This window comes from Eschrichtius robustus, chromosome 16, assembly GCF_028021215.1.
Source record: "Eschrichtius robustus isolate mEscRob2 chromosome 16, mEscRob2.pri, whole genome shotgun sequence".
NCBI lineage: Eukaryota > Metazoa > Chordata > Mammalia > Artiodactyla > Eschrichtiidae > Eschrichtius > Eschrichtius robustus.
In genome coordinates, this window is record NC_090839.1 from 27791465 (window position 1) to 27807999 (window position 16535).

Genomic DNA, 16535 nt, shown 5'->3' on the forward strand with positions numbered 1-16535 from the left:
ACAACCCCTGAACTTTAGCTAGCCATGGTTGCCCAGAATAAAGAAAATATTTCCAGCCTACCTTGTAGCTAAGTATGGCTGTCTGAACGAGCTCTGGCCAATGGACTAGAATGGAAGCGACGTGTGCAGATTCTGGGTGGGGTCTTTAAAGGGAAAGGTGTGCACTTCATTTCCTTCTTTCTCTTCTCCCTGATGGCTACACCGGGGACTTGTGGTGGGAACCATAGCAGCCCCCTTGGATCTCCAAATAAAGCTGCCTGATAAGGATGGCACAGAATCAAGCCAGAAGGAATCTTGCTCCCTGGTTTTACTCATGAAGCTTTTTACATAAGAAAGAAATTTCCTTCACATAAGAAAGAAATCAATTTCTTTTAGAATTACTGCTGGGGGAGAACGTCTGTAAAAACAGTTGAATTAATATCCTAGTTAATACACCAGGTGATGTTATGGGCACTGGAGTTACAAGCAAACTTCTGACATTCTAATGGGAGAGACAAAGATTAAACATGTAAAATAAATTGAAAAAGAACAGATAACTGACCCTGATAAAAACCATAATTCAAAAAGAGTCATGTACCACAATGTTCATTGCAGCTCTATTTACAATAGCCAGGACATGGAAGCAGCCTAAGTGTCCACTGACAGATGAATGGATAAAGAAGATGTGGTACATATATAAAATGGAATATTACTTGGCCATAAAAAGAAACGAAACTGGGCTTCCCTGGTGGCGCAGTGGTTGAGAATCTGCCTGCCAATGTAGGGGACATGGGTTCGAGCCCTGGTCTGGGAAGATCCCATATGCTGCAGAGCGACTAGGCCCGTGAGCCACAATTGCTGAGCCTGCGCGTCTGGAGCCTGTGGTCCACAACAAGAGGCCGCGATAGTGAGAGGCCCGTGCACGGCGATGAAGAGTGGCCGCTGCTTGCCGCAACTGGAGAAAGCCCTCGTACAGAAACGAAGACCCAACACAGCCATAAATAAATAAAATAAATAAATAAATAAATAAATAAACAAAAAAAAACTGGAAAAAAAAAAAAAGAAACGAAACTGAGTTATTTGTAGTAAGGTGGATGGACCTAGAGACTGTCATGCAGAGTGAAGTAAGTCAGAAAGAGAAAAACAAATACCATATGCTAACACATACATATGAAATCTAAAAAAAAGGTTCTGAAGAACCTAGGGGCAGGACAGGAGTAAAGACGCAGACATAGAGAATGGGCTTGAGGATATGGGGAGGGGGAAGGGTAAGCTGGGACGAAGTGAGAGAGTGGCATGGACATATATACACTACCAAATGTAAAATAGATAGCTAGTGGGAAGCAGCCGCATAGCACAGGGAGATCAGCTTGGTGCTTTGTGTCCACCTAGAGGGATGAGATAGGGAGGATAGGAGGGAGACGAAAGAGGGAACAGATATGGGGATATATGTATAGCTGATTCACTTTGTTATACAGCAGAAACGAACACAGCATTGTAAAGCAATTATACTCCAATAAAGATGCTAAAAAAAAAAAACAACAGATAACTGTATGAAGGTCACAAAAGTTATTATGATGCAGAGTGACTGTGGGTGGGAGTACTGTTAATCTAAGGTGACCAGGGAAAGCCTCTCCAAGAAAGTGACATTTAAGATGAGACTGAATGATGAACAGGAGCCAGCCATGGGAAGCTCTGAAGGAAGAACTTTTCAGGAAGAATAAATTACAAATGCTAAGGGTTTGAACTGGGTATGAGATTGGCAAGTTCAAGGTTCAGAAAGACATACACATGTGTATCTTTCTGTTAGAAAGTTGAGAATAAGTATTTTTTAAAAATTAAATGTTTCTTAATATGCATTTATGCATTAAATAATTAATTCCTTTGTGAATCTCAAAAGGCCAAATGGCTTTAATTTGCCTGTCTCCTTACTCGGAGGGAAAGGCATTTTTTGGCATGGATGCTGGCCAGTTTCCCGTACTCTCATCTTGGGCTTTGCTACGACATTTGCTACACATTGTCCTTTGGCTTGGCTGATCTGATATAAATCCTCTTCTGCTATAATTCACTGGCCACGGTCCTGCCAATAAAAGCAAGGCTCGTCCCTGTGGAGGAGAACTCTATTTCCATACCCTGCAGCACAGCCACCTCCTTCTCCTGTGACCTTCCAGCCATGAAGTTTCTTTTCCTGTTTCTTGCCATCCTTCTGACCATGGAACCAGTGGTATCAGGTAACTTGGGTGTCTCTCAAATGTCTGGGATCTTGGTCATAAACTTCTCCCCTTCCTCTTCCCCCTCACTGTGGGCAGCATCTGAAGCCTTTTCTTATTTCATGTGGCTTTGGGAGGTTTTCTCACAATCATCTCATGTCCACATCTCTCCCTGGTTCTTTTTTGCCAAGGTGGTGGGATGATAGATGTTTGGAGCACCTAACACTTAAGAGCAAGCTAGTATTCTGCTGGAATCTTGGAAGAGGGTTTAGGGGTGAAGGGTCTGGTGCAGGTTGGGGACTCCTTGGGGGCTTTGGGAGATTACACTGAAGGCTGGGGGTGAGTTGTGATGAGGTGGAAAGACTTTGGGATTGGAATAATAGAGGGAAGATGAGGATGAGCCAGAGGTGAGGAGTTGGGCTTCCTTGATGGTTTGGAGTAGGCTGGAGGGGACATGGGATTTTTGGTTGAGTGGAGCTGGTGCTGGGGATTAGATTGGGGCTTGAGCTGAGGTTGTGAGTTGGTACTGGATGGTGCAGGGTGTTTGAGGTTCAGCTAGGTGATGGACTGTTGCTCAGGATTGAGGTTGGTGACTTGATTAGATTTGGGTTTGGCTTGGAGTTGGGGCTCCAGAGGCATTGAGTTGGGTAAGGCTGGGAGTTCTAATTAAGATTGGACTGGTATTTCAGTTTGAATTGGGTGAATATGGGGTCAAGGAGGATTGGAGATTGGGCTATGGCTGGAGCTGGGACTTGTTGGGTTCAATCTAGACAACTGATAATAAGCCGAATCTGTGGAAACATGGGTGAATCTCTTCCATTCCCTAATAAGACAGATGTTCATTGTCTTTTTCCCATTATTCTCAAGCACCATCAAGTAGGAACTTCATTGGCATCATTTGATCTCAAAGTTAGGAGTAGGAGGTTGTGGGATAGGAAGACAGAAAGTTGGGTTTCTGAAGAAGGCTTTCTTAAAAACCTTGAGTTCCCAACCTTGGAACAATTATCTCAGTTCTTTCCCCTTGGAAGATCTCTTCTCTCTTTTCCTGGGATTGGGTCTAACACTACCTACTCAACTCTCTCCCTCCCCTTCTCCCCTGACCTCCTGCTCCTCCTCTGCCTCTTCTTGTCTCTCCACTTGAGGGATACTAACATCTACTTAATGGTTGTTCCTATGCCCAGTAACAGGCTGTTGGCTGAATGGACAATGCCGGTTGGTGTGCAAAAGTGATGAAGACAGCATCACACGTTGCTCAAATCGTAAACGGTGCTGTATCCTTAGTCGCTATTTGACAATTGTACCAATGACAATTGATCGAATGCTCCCTTGGACCACTCCTCGTGCGAATGAACAAGTAGGCCATGGCCAAACCTGACAATACAGGGAAGATACATGGAAATCGTGGATAGAAATGACTTTGCTTCAGGTTCCTTAGTTCCTACATTCCATTAAAACTCACAAATTTGTTTCTTGTGTCTGTCATTCATGAGGAATGATACTCCAAATGGATTGAGGGTAAGGGGATGGCAGGAAGGACGTTAAGAGTTAGCAGAGAGAAGCCAGTGGGGGTGGGCCAAGGCAATGGGGTGATGATTACAGTCTTGAACATGGTTCCTCATCTACCAGATGCAGGAAAGGATATTGGATCAGGAGTGGATTGAGGAGCATGTGTGGGAAGCCAAGAGACTTAAAGACACAGCTGCTACCTGGAGAGTGGGAGCATCCTTGGGATGGGAGAGTTGGTCTGTCTTGGGGGTGAATGAGCTGGGGTGGGCAGGGACTGAGCAGAGCCCAAATCCTTGGATTTCTAGGGAAGTTGGCTGACATGCCTTTTGATGCTTGAGAGCTCACAGCCCCAAAGATCAGAAGGTTTCCAAGTACTAAAAAAAGATAAAGCACATAAATTTACTCATTTATAATCGAATTTGTTCATCAGTTGTTTTTTATGTTCTTCTGTGCATTTATTTATTCATTCATTCACCTCAGCTAGGCCCCTTACCACTGTTAGACTCTATACACCTCTCAGAACTTCAGCTTCCCCATCTGTAAAATTGGATTAACAAAATCTATCTTGGATTGTGGTGAGAATGAAATGAGACAATGTAGAGCACAGTGCCCAGTACATAGTAAGCCCTCAGTAAATGTTAGCTGTTGCTATTGCTCACTGCTTTATTCAAGTATGTGAAGAATATGTTCTGTGTGCCTTCTAACTGTGTTAGACTCTGAGGAAGACAGACACCTGTCTCATTTGAACTAAGAATTTAGTTTGGGAGAAGACTAAACCATGGGGAACAATGAAGAATTCTGATTGGAAATCTAGAGGACCCGAGTGTCTTCCCAGGCGTTGTTATCTCACATCCTCTTCTCTGGGTCTCCTTTATCCAGCACAGTCATTCGTCCCTGAACTGTGTTCTCCACAGTGAGGTCAGAGACCAAGAATACTCTGTGAAGATTGGTGCAGGACACAGAGACAGACAGAGGGAGTTCATTCTTATCCATGGAGATAATTTTTCTCATTTCAATATTTCTGCTCTTAGACTCTGGAAAGAGAGACCTCTCCTCCTCTGATCCTGGTCCTACTCTGGGCTTCCTCTGGCTAAGTGTCTCCTCATAGGGTGAGGAGTTTTAGGGGACAATGGGAATATATCCACCTAGAGATAGTGCCCGCCCTCCCTTCCCCTCCACTAGACCATGCTTTGAGTATGTGGGGCCTGGAATTCCTCACCCAAAGAACCCTTGTGCCTGCTTTCAGGGACTGCATGGGCTTTTCCCCCAGGCTTACCCTTGGAGGGTGGGGTCCACTCTGGGTGCACCCCTAAGCAGGAGGAGTGCCAAGGGACATTCCTCTTTGAAGGGGCTGTGGGCAGAGCTTGGATGTTCAGGGTGGAGTGTTCACATCTGTGCATGAGACTCCTCACAGAATTGGGCGGAGCTGGGGTTAGGCAGGAAGAGATCTGGGCTGTGAGCTGAGCCAGCTCCCCTTGTGCTGCATGGAACTCTGAAGAATCCAAGAATTATAAATCCAGATCTGACCTTTCAGGTCATTGTGAAGGGACATTTCATAAAGGGCAATTCTTTATCCCATTTGTTAGTTTGACTTATAATTGTTAAATATTCAAACATATGATACAAGAGCCTCCATTTGTTTTCTTGTCCCTGGACCCACAACCATTAGGGCTGTGTCTGGAATTCAGATCCTGCTCTGCCTCATAACCCATCTCCAAGCCCACTTCAGAGGCAGGAGCTGCAGAACCTGTGCTTTCACAGTCTCAATGCCTGTCTGTGATCTGGGGACTCTCAGGTTGCACACCAGAGCTACCTGTGCCCTGCGGCCCTGGATGGGACCATCCAAGATACTTCCTTGCTGGCCTCCCTGCCTCCAGATTTTCTTTGATTTAGCCTCTGTTGTCACAAGGATTCTTTCTGGGAAATTCATCTGACTATGTTGCTCTCCTGCTTAGATATCTTCCTTTGGTCCTCACTGCTCAGGATTGGGCATTCAAGACCTTCACATAGTGGCCCAGCTTCATTTCCCATGACTGCCACTCACAGACTTTCTCTTCAGCTCTCACCGTCCTCCCCTGCCCCTCATGCTGCCTTGGCCCATGGTTCCCTTCCACCTTGTCCCCATCACCAGGCTCATCTCTGTGATGAACTCCTTCTCACCCTGCAGAGCCCAGTTAATGTCCCTTCCATTGAAAGCCTTTACATAAGCTCTGTCTCACTATTTCTTAATTATTATAATAATAGTAGTTATATAATAGTTACCATTGATACCTCTTATGTGCCAGGCACTGTGCTTGGTGTTTATAGGCCTGAAATCATCCTGTTCTTATACAACCCTCTTATTATCCCTATCTTACTGATGAGGAAACTGAGGTCTAGAGAGGTGATATAATTAGCCAAGGTCATACAGCATTAAGATAGAGCAGGGGTTCAAAGTAAGTTCTTTTTTTTTTTTTTATTAATTTTATTTTATTTTTTAAAATTTATTTATCTTTGGCTGTGTTGGGTCTTCGTTTCTGTGCGAGGGCTTTCTCTAGTTGCGGCCAGCGGGGGCCACTCTTCATCGCGGTGCGCGGGCCTCTCACTGTCGCAGCCTCTCTTGTCGCGGAGCACAGGCTCCAGACGCGCAGGCTCAGTAGTTGTGGCTCACGGGCCTAGTCACTCTGCGGCATGTGGGATCTTCCCAGACCAGGGCTCGAACCCGTGTCCCATGCATTAGCAGGCAGATTCTCAACCACTGCGCCACCAGGGAAGCCCTCAAAGTAAGTTCTGACTGGCTTCACAAAGTGTCATTCTTAAGAAGGTATGGCACATATCATGTTCTTGTGTAATTATTTCAATCACTGTCCCCTTCTCACTAATCCCCAAATACACACATACCAGATGGAAAGCCTTAGGGGTTGAGACAACATCTTATTTACATCTGTATGCCTGGTGTTAAGCCCAGCCCTCAGGTCAGACGTGACTTAGTGTTTCATGGGTGAATGAATAGGTGAAAGATGAATTCATGTGTGAAAGCATGAATGGATTTTGGGAGGGTGTACAAATGGCTGATGCACCAGGCATGAATCAGCGTTGGATCCTTTCTGGGCTAGAGGGATCAGAGGACCACTGCCTCAGGTATATTTGGCTCTAGCTGGCCATGTTAGGAATGTTGCAGAGTAGCTCCTGGGTCTTACTCAAGTGGATTCTTATAATTCATTCATTAGTGTTTGCTCTTAAAACACATAGATTTCACAGCGTGAGAGGGAAGAGTCTAGGGATTCCCCAATACCTGGGGCCTGGTGATAACTTCTTCACACACAGCCTTTCATGCTCCCACAAAATTAATTCATTATGAGGCATGGACTCTACACTCAGTCAACAACATTTATTAAGAAACTCCTCTGTGTTTTATGTAGAGACAACCATCAGGAGTGATAGGATGGTGGGGGTGAAAAAAGGGCTTGGAGCTCACTGTTGAGCCACCATAAGTCTTCAGAAGACACTTAACCCCTTTGTTTGAATCTCTGGACTTAGAGTCTGGGCATGTGAAATTTTGAAAATTCCCTTAGATTATTCTTTTGGGAGATAAGACCCCCACCCCCGCAACTCCCTGTCAAACTTTCTCGATTCCAGATAGCCCTCAAACTGTGAGAATCTCTGATCTATGCAACTTTCCCCTGTCTTCTCATTTCACAGATGGGGAAACGGAGGCCCAAGGAGGAAAAGTGACCTATGTTCATAAGCAGGTCCAAGACAATGCTGGGATTAATAAGCAGGTTTTCTCTGACTTCTGGTGAGAGGGCTGCAGAAACATTGAAGGTGATGTTAGGTTGCCATGGGTGATACAGTGAGCGGTGGCACACAGTGATATGGGGCTGATAGGAGGGCAGGTGTTAGGAGCTGCAAAGACCCTGACAAAAGTTTTGAGGTTGGTTTGAACACCTTTGAAACCCCTTTCAGCAGTGCCAAGGCCTCTCTCCTGGGGGAAAGTTTGAAGCAGGCTTGCCTGCCTGCTCTACCATCTTAAATGCACCCTTCTGTACACCTTTCTTTTGGATGCAAATCTCACATTGGCCCTCCTTCTCAAGGAAAGTAGAAAGGGATTTTATCTCCAGGAGATATGACAGGAAGAGTGTCATTTTTGTGCTTATAAGGCCTCCTTGAATCTCTTTTTTTTCCTTGTAGGCTGAGGGGTGAAGAGGATTAGAAACTTGGTCAGTGGAGAGTAGACCCCCTGGGATGGGGGCGTTTACCTGGCAGCTGTAGACACATTGTGACCCCAAAACAGGGAAGACTGGGTGCCTGTCCTGGACCTTTCCTGGGGTTGATACATAGGCCTGCTGGTGTAGCTTAAGCTCAGTTCAGCTTCTGTTTGTACAGCAGTACAACTGCTATTGGTGCAATGCATGTGCATACTTCCATGACATTTTATCACAAATGTAATGTAACCATCATTATAATCAAGATTATTCTATCACCATAAAGATCTCCCTCCTGCTACTCCTTTCTAGTGGCACAGACTCTCCTCTCTGCCCTCACCCTCTGTTGCTATCCCTAATCCCTGACAACCACTCATCTTTTTCTCATCTCTATAATTTTGTCTTTTTAAGACTGTTGTATAAATAGAATCATATTTGATCTTTTGAGATTGGCTTTTTTCACTCAACATTATGTTCTTGAGATCCATCCAAGTTATGTGGATAGATAGATCATTCCTTTTAATTCTGGGGAGTTCTGGCCAGTGCATTAAGGCAAGAAAAGGAAATAAAGGCATTCAGATTAGAAAGGAAGGAATAAAACTGTATTTGCAGATGTCATAATGGTTTATGTAGAAAATACAAAGCAATCTACAAAAAAATCTAGAACTAATAAGTAAGTTTAGCAAGATCACAGGATACAAGATAAACATATAAAAATCAATTATATTTCTATATCTTATCACTGAACATATGAACACTGAAATTAAAAACACATTATCATTCACAATCATTCCAAAAAAATAAAATGTTTAAGTGTATATCTAATAAAACATATACAGAAATTGTAGGCTGAAAATTATAAAATGCTGATAAAAAAACCGAAGAAGATATAAATAAATGAAGAGACATACTGTGATTATAGATTGTAAGATTCAACTAGGAAAGATGTCAATTCTCCTTAAATTGATAGATACATTTAACAGAATTTCTAACAAAATCACAGAAAGGTTTTTTGCAGATATAGACAAGATTATTCTGTCTATATCTCATCTGTAGAGAAATCAGCAAAGGAATGAGAATAGCTAAAACAAAGAACAAAGTTGGAGGAATCATTCTACCAGATTTCAAGACGTATATAGCTAAAGTAACCAAGATTGTGTGGTCCTGGTGGAGAGATAAGATGCACAGAGCAATGAAACAGAATAGGAAACTCAGAAATAGCCCTACACAAGTGAAACCAACTGATTTTTCACAAATGTGCAAAAGCAATCCAATGGAAGAGAGATATCTTTTTCAACAAATGTTGCTGTAGCAATTGGATATCTGTAGGCAAAAAAAAAAAAAAAAAAAAAAAATAGACTCTCAATCTAAACCTCACAACTTACACAAAAATCAACTCAAAATGGATCATAGATTTAAATGTAAAATGTAAACTTCTAGAAGAAAAAATAGGAAAAACTTTCAGATCTAGGGCTAGGTGAAAAGTTCTTAGAGATGAAGAGCACAATCCATAAAAGAAAAAAAAACAATAAATTGGACTTAATCAAAATTTAAAACTTTCACTCTGAGAGACCCTGTGAAAAGGGTAGATGAAAAGACAAATTACAGATTGGGAGAAATATTTGCAAACCACATATGTGACAAAGAACTTGTATCTAGAATATAGAAACAACTCTCAAAACTCAACAGAAAAAAGCACGCAATCCAATTAGAAGAAAAACATGAAAAGATATTTCCCTGAAGAGGATATATAGATGGCAAATAAGCACATAAAAAGATGTCCAACATCATTAGCAATTAGGAAAATGCAAATTAAGACCACAATGTGATTACCTGCATACCTATTAGAACAGTTAAGATTAAAAATAGTGACAATACCAAATGCTGACAAGGATGCAGAGTAACTGAATCTTTTATACAATGCTGTGAATGTTAAATGGTACAACCACACTCTGGAAAATAGTTTGGCAGTTTCTTTTAAAAAAACTAAACTAAATATACAATGACCATACTACCCAGTAAATGCACTCTTGGGCATTTATTCCAGAGAAATGAAAATTTAGTTCCAAAACCTGTAGATAAATGTTCATAACAGCTTTATTTATTTTTTAAGGTATTCATTAAAAAAAGACTATTTTTTTAGGCCAGTTTTAGATTCACAGCAAAATTGAGAAGGCGGCACAGAGATTTCCCATATGCTCTCTGCCCCCCTCATGCACAGCCTCCCCTATTACTAACATCTCCCACCAGAGTGGTACTTTATTACAATTGATGAATCTACATTGACACATCATAATCACCCCAAGCCCATAGTTTACATTAAGATCTGTGACATTAAGATTCACTCTTGGTGTTGTACATTTTATGAGTTTGGACAAATATATAATGACATGAATCCAACATTATAGTATCACATAGAGTACTTTCACCACCCCCCACATCCTCTGTGCTCTACCTACTCATCTCTTCCCCCATTCCAACCCCTGGCAACCACTGATCTTTTTATTGTATCCTTTTCCAGAATGTTGTATAGTTGGAACCATACAGTATGTAACCTTCTCAGTTTGGCTTCTTTCACTTGGTAACATGCATTTAAGCTTCCTCCATGTCTGTTCATAGTTTGATAGCTCATTTCTTTTTTTAGCCCTGAATAATATTCCGTTGTCTGGATGTATCATGGTTTATTTATCCTCTCACCTACTGAAGGGCATCTTGGTTGCCTCCAAATTTTGGCATTTATAAATTAAGCTATTATAAACATCTGTGTGCAGATTTTTGTCTGGACATAAAATTTCAAGTCCTTTGGGTAAATAACAAGGAGTGGAATTATAGGATCATATGGTCAGAGTATGCTTAGCTTTGTAAGAAACAGCCAAACTGTCTTTCAAAATGGCTATACCATTTTTCATTCTCACCATCCATGAGTGAGACTTCCTGTTGCTCCACTTCCTTGCCAGCATTTAATGTTTTCAGTGTTCCAGGTTTGGGCCATTTTAATAGGTGTGCCATGGTATCTCATTATTGTTTTAGCCCTTTATGTTTTTACTATGCTCTCTGATTTGTCAGATCTGTTACTGCTAAATAGAAATTAACTATTTTTTTTTTTTTTTTGGCCAGGCAAACGTCACATCCTTCGATGCATGGGTAACTTGGGAATCTGTAGAGCCTCTTGCAAAAAGTCTGAACAACCCTACCTCTATTGCAGAAATTATCAATCATGCTGCCTCCATTCCTACGTAAGAATAGACATTTCTGGCAAAGAGGGAAAAAATGACTGGAGCCAAGAGAACCGCTGGCCAAAAATATCTTGAGTGCTAGTGATCACCATCTTCAACCTGCTGCCAATACCCTTCATTAAAATTCATGAACCTGCCACACTTGTGTGTCTTTCATCCTTTGGAAATCATGATGAGACTGAGTTTTGCATGGTGAGATATCTGTCCTATTCTGGATCCAAACCTGTGAGAGAGAGAAGGCTGGAAAAAACTGGAGTGACAAGAAGAATCTAGATCAGTCAGTGATGATGGGGCAGAGAATGTGCTTGAGTCAATTGAGGAAGTGTTGAAGGGTTTAGGCAGAGCCATTGCTTAATCTGTGCTATATCGGGCTCAGAGGGGGACCACACTAGTGGGAATGATGCATAGGGCAGTAGGTGGAGGTCTTGTAGACAAATACATCTTAACCCATTGAAGACGTTCCTAACCAGCTGTTGTAATATAGAATAAGTTGTCTTGTCAAGGTTTCAAGTTGTGATGCTGAAGATCTATTTGGTGATTATTGTGAAAGGAATTGGAACATTGGATGCTGTTGTTCTTTCTGATGATTGTTAAGGTCTTTTACTTCTTGAAAATCTAGGAGGCTTGTGCCCTCAATTACAACCAACACTATCTTTTAAAGGTAAAATTCTAATTTTACTTTTTATGTCTTACCTCTACTAATATGTTATTTTTTCTCCATCTTTAGTTCCATTTTGTCAAAAGGAGAGTAGCTATGCTTGCTAATTATCTTTCTATTTCTCTGCTTCTCCTCAGCTCATTACAACTTACTTTTCTGGTTATTGTTCTATTGAACTGACTGTGGCCAAGGTCACCAGTGGACTTTGTTTTTAAAATTTTCATGGATGTTGCTCAAATTGTATCCCACTCTGCCTCTTGGTAGCATTTCCAACCATAGTTCATTTCCTCCTTGAAAATCTTAACTTGGCTTCTGTGACTTCACTCATTCTTTGTTTTCCTCCTAACTTTTGGGCTGCTCCTTCTCACTGATCTTTTGGAGTTCCTTTTCTGTCATTTGCCTCACTGCATTCCTCTGAAGTTTCTCTTCTCTTGTGAGAATAACCACCCCCCCCCCCACATTCCTGGAGAAAGACTGACGGTTCTATAGCCATGATAACAGGTAAATACTTCGAAAGGTTTTAAATCTTTCTCATTGATCAGTGACAACTTGCTTCAGCAAACACACCTCTGAAAGCCAGATTATCCATGAGAGTGTTACGCTTTGAAAGTCAGTCAATCAACGCTGGATACACTTCAGTGTACACACTTCTAAGTTGTCATCAACTCATCCTCACATCTGAACCCAACACTACTCCCCCAAATGCTTCCCACAAATGCTATGTAAGTTCAGCACTTTGCTCTGCTTATTGAGCCTATGCCTGACCAGGATGGCTCTATTTTATTTAAGAAAGAATCAAACACTTCAGCATTTTGGTTTCAGACATTAAGTGACAGTTTCATCCTTTGATAGTTATCTTCTTTTGTCCTTCCTTCCATGAGACCACACAACCTCTTGCAACTACAAAGCTTATGGTCTGGAGAAAAGTGTTGGTTTTGGACCTTTGTTTCTGGCAGAGTAATAGTCTAAGAACACAGATTAACCCTCCCATTGAAAATATGTAAAATAACATTTAAAATATATACAAAACTTCTTAAGCATCCTTGATCTTGCAAAAAAAGTAAAGAATATTAAGGTCAAGTGAAACCAGGTGCTTTTCTGAAGGCAGTAACTAAAGTTGACTTTTGTCTTGAAAGCACTTGCTGAATCAGGTGAACTTGACCTTTGGTTGCCATGACTTTGGCCAGTGTGCAAGCTGGCAGGGGAGAGGAGACAGTGCCTAGGATCTGAAAAAGAGTGAGTCTAAGAGGAAACTCCCAGATAAACCTTTTTCCTGAAAGTGTTACGTATGCTTTGTAAAGATACAACAGTCCTTCTCCTTCACCAGATGTTTTCAAAGAAAATTGCTTGGTCTTGAACGTTGATATTCAGTATATAGGAAAAATCTCCACCGAGAATTTACAGCCTCCAGCTGGATCTCACATAGTCTCTTAGCCTGAATTCATGGTATATGGATGATTTGAAAAAAAAAAAAATCAAGCTGATGATTTAGCTTAAAGTTGTCTCAGACTAGAAAGTGCCAAAGACAACTGACAGAAGCAGGTGTCAGGACTCAACTAATTTACTCAGGTAAAGTTCCAAGGAAAATGCAAAGATTAGAGCCCCAAATCATAAAACACACAAGGAATTAGGGCACCATGTATTTAGGCCAGCAGAAACCATAGGCCAGAGATTAAGACTTTCAAAGACAAAATATTAGAATTACTAGTAATAATACTTTTAATAATAATTTGAAAAAATGAATTAATGAGAGTTGAATTTCCCATCATCAATAGGGTATTATCTGACCCCTATGAAGAAACACTCCAATGTTAGGTGGAAATGGTATATTCAGAACTGAGACTTACTAGGCATGGAAAGCAGAAATAAACTGCAGGAGCAAGTGGCTCAGATGCCTATGGTACTTGCTTTATTGCCTCTCCTTTATTACATACTAATGGTATCACTAATGGTATCAATTCCTATGGTTAGCTAACAAAGGAGGAAAAAGCAAGGCTGGGTTTGTGGAGCGGTTTACATGATATGCTAGCACCAGCCAGGAGTGCTGCTTGATAGCCTAATTTAGAGGTGGCCCTGCAATTAGTAAGGGAATCTTTTCAGTAGAAAGAGGGAGAATCTAAGGTATGGATCTATAGTAATTCATGGACAGTGATATAGGGTTGAGTGGTGGGTAGTCCAGGGTCTCAGAAAGAACAAGATTAGTAGATTTGTAACAATGAGGTATGTGGTAGGGTTGCATGGATGGACCTCTCTGACAGGAGATGGGGTGTGAATATATTTTTGTGCCATCAGAGGGAGACAAATAAAGCTTTCAGTAATAAGGTGACAAAATGACTCATCTTTTCACCTACAATTAAGGGGCCATCCTGATCCTTGGATGTCCATATGTGATCAAGGCTTGGTTAAGGAAATGTGCCTATGAAGCCAGTTTTTCAACAAATTTTATTCCAACCTTGAAGCAACTGCGGTAAAAAGGAGTCCTTATAGCTCACACCTGGGCCAGCCAGTTTCCTACAGTGAGTGATTAACATAGGGCGTTAGGACCAAAGATAGTAGTAAAATGGATGCTTTCACCTGAGGTGTCTGCTGTTATAAAGAAAGCGTGTGGTGTCCTAGAAGCTACTCTCCTAAATACAGGGACTTGGAATTTTGATTGTGGCCATTTATGCTGCCATCAAGAGGCAGGACTAACAGAAGGGATGCCTCTGGTATCCCAAAACACTTGTTGAGAAGACAGAAGGACAAATGGTAAGGTGACTGTTGGAATACTTCAAGTAATTAAGGCTGTGGCTAGGTAACCTGCAAACTAGGGACACTAAAAATGGATTAAAACTTATGGAAATAATTTGAAATTTCAAGAAAGCCACTGAGGAGTTTATCACTGGAAATATTGGAAAATTTTGGACTTCTTTACATAACATTTTTATCTAAAATTACACATTGATGGAGGGTGGGAGTGGGTCATTGTGGTATTTTCAGTGCATTAACCTGTGTGACTTAATCTATCACTTTGAGGACAGAGAGAGTGACGGCTAAGAGGAAGTCATGAGCTTTGAAGAACTTCTGGGAGAGAGGTCTGGTTTTCAGTGCTGGGTCAGACTTTTAATCTTCTTTATTCCTGATGTTTATTCCCAGTTGGTTGTAGCAGATACTATGGTTACAATTCTATCCATAGCATCTCCTCTCGAGCCATATATGGATGCGGGAGATGTGGTAGCTTTCTTGTCTGAAGACATTTGTCCTTGGTCTGGAACGCAGCAGGACTGATGATTTTTACATATTGCTTTTATTATTTCATCAACATTGCATTTTTTCCTGCAGTGCCCTGAGTTGTGCCAACATTTTTTTCCACCACCATAGGCTGAAAAATAAAAGGAAAGACCACTGATTTTAGGTTAGTGATGCTCTCAATTTTACAAGCATGGCTGTATATTTGGCATCCCATACTTTGCAAGATTCCCAGCTCAGGCCTGGTAAATACCATGTTTCTAAAAATATCTGTTCCCAACCTCCTATCTGCCCATTGAAAAAATTTTTCTGAAAGTGAGATGCATCTTGCTATAAATGAAAATAAACTTCTTAGTCACAAGGAATTGGAACTAGTTATAATGAAGCTAACTGGGCCTGTGTGAAGCTATCCACATAAAGCAAGTTCATCCTGTTGTCACTGTAATTGAGTTATTTGCATTTCTCATACTCTACATGGCTAAATTTCTTTGAATACATTCAAAATATACATTCAAATAAGTATATAAAATGTATCTCTGTACTTTAAAAAAATATTAAAAGGAATACCCATGTACCTGCATTCTGATTAAGAAATAGAACATTAATAGAACCTTAGAATAGTGTAAGTATTCCTGAGATTCTTCGTTTACTCAAATATTAGGCTAGTGCTTCTTAAACTTTGTAATTTGCATATGAATCACAGAAGTCTTGTTAAAATGCAAATCTTGTTTCAGTTGGTAGGAAAGGGTCTGAGTTTCTGCTTTTCTAACAATCCTCTAGGTGACACCAGCACTGCTGGGATGGGCTACATTTTATGTAGCAAGGTTTCAGGCCCTAAAAAAACCTTAATAAGTTCCATTTGTTTAATATCAGACATTCTACGTTTTCTAATCAAATGCAATAAAATTAGAATTAAAAATCCCATGTATTTGAAAATTAAACAATATGATAAAAAATAAAACAAATTAGAAAGGTAGTAATAAAATCAGAAATAATATGTTAGACGTTCATGAAGACAGAAAACTTCTGGAAAGACTGATTAAGAAAAAAAAAGAGGAAAATAAAAATGACATCCCTAGTGAAATGGTGAAATAAAACCAGACACAACATATTAAAAATAACAGAAAAGAATTATCAACAACTGTACGCTAATAAAATTGAAAACCTAGATGAAACACATAACTTCCTAAAAATGTTCCAGTGATGGCCTAGGAAGAAATTATAGACCTCAATAAATCAATAAGTGTTTGGAAATTGAAATGGTAGTGAAAAAATTCTTCTTCCCCAAAGCCTCAGCCCTAGATGATTTTTACAATTTTGGTAAAACACATATAACATAAAATTTACCAATTTATCCATTTTTAAGTGTATAGTGTTGCCATCACCAACATCCACCCACAGAACTCTTCTCATCTTGCAATGGAATCTTTGTACTCATTAAAAAATACCCTCATCCCCATTTCCCCGGCAATCATTATTCTGTTTCCTGTTTCTATGAATCTGACTACTCTAAGTACCTCATGTGAGTGGAATC

At 40.7% G+C, this 16535-nt stretch overlaps 1 protein-coding gene across 1 annotated transcript; it reads left to right on the plus strand.

Annotated features, from left to right (window-relative positions):
* Positions 1-2152: 2152 nt before the first annotated feature.
* On the plus strand, positions 2153-11190 carry LOC137750501 (beta-defensin 119). Its single transcript, XM_068524851.1, has 2 exons — positions 2153-2210; positions 10997-11190. The coding sequence occupies exons 1-2, from the start codon at positions 2153-2155 to the stop codon at positions 11188-11190; spliced, it is 252 nt and encodes an 83-aa protein (XP_068380952.1).
* The last annotated feature ends 5345 nt before the right edge of the window (positions 11191-16535 follow it).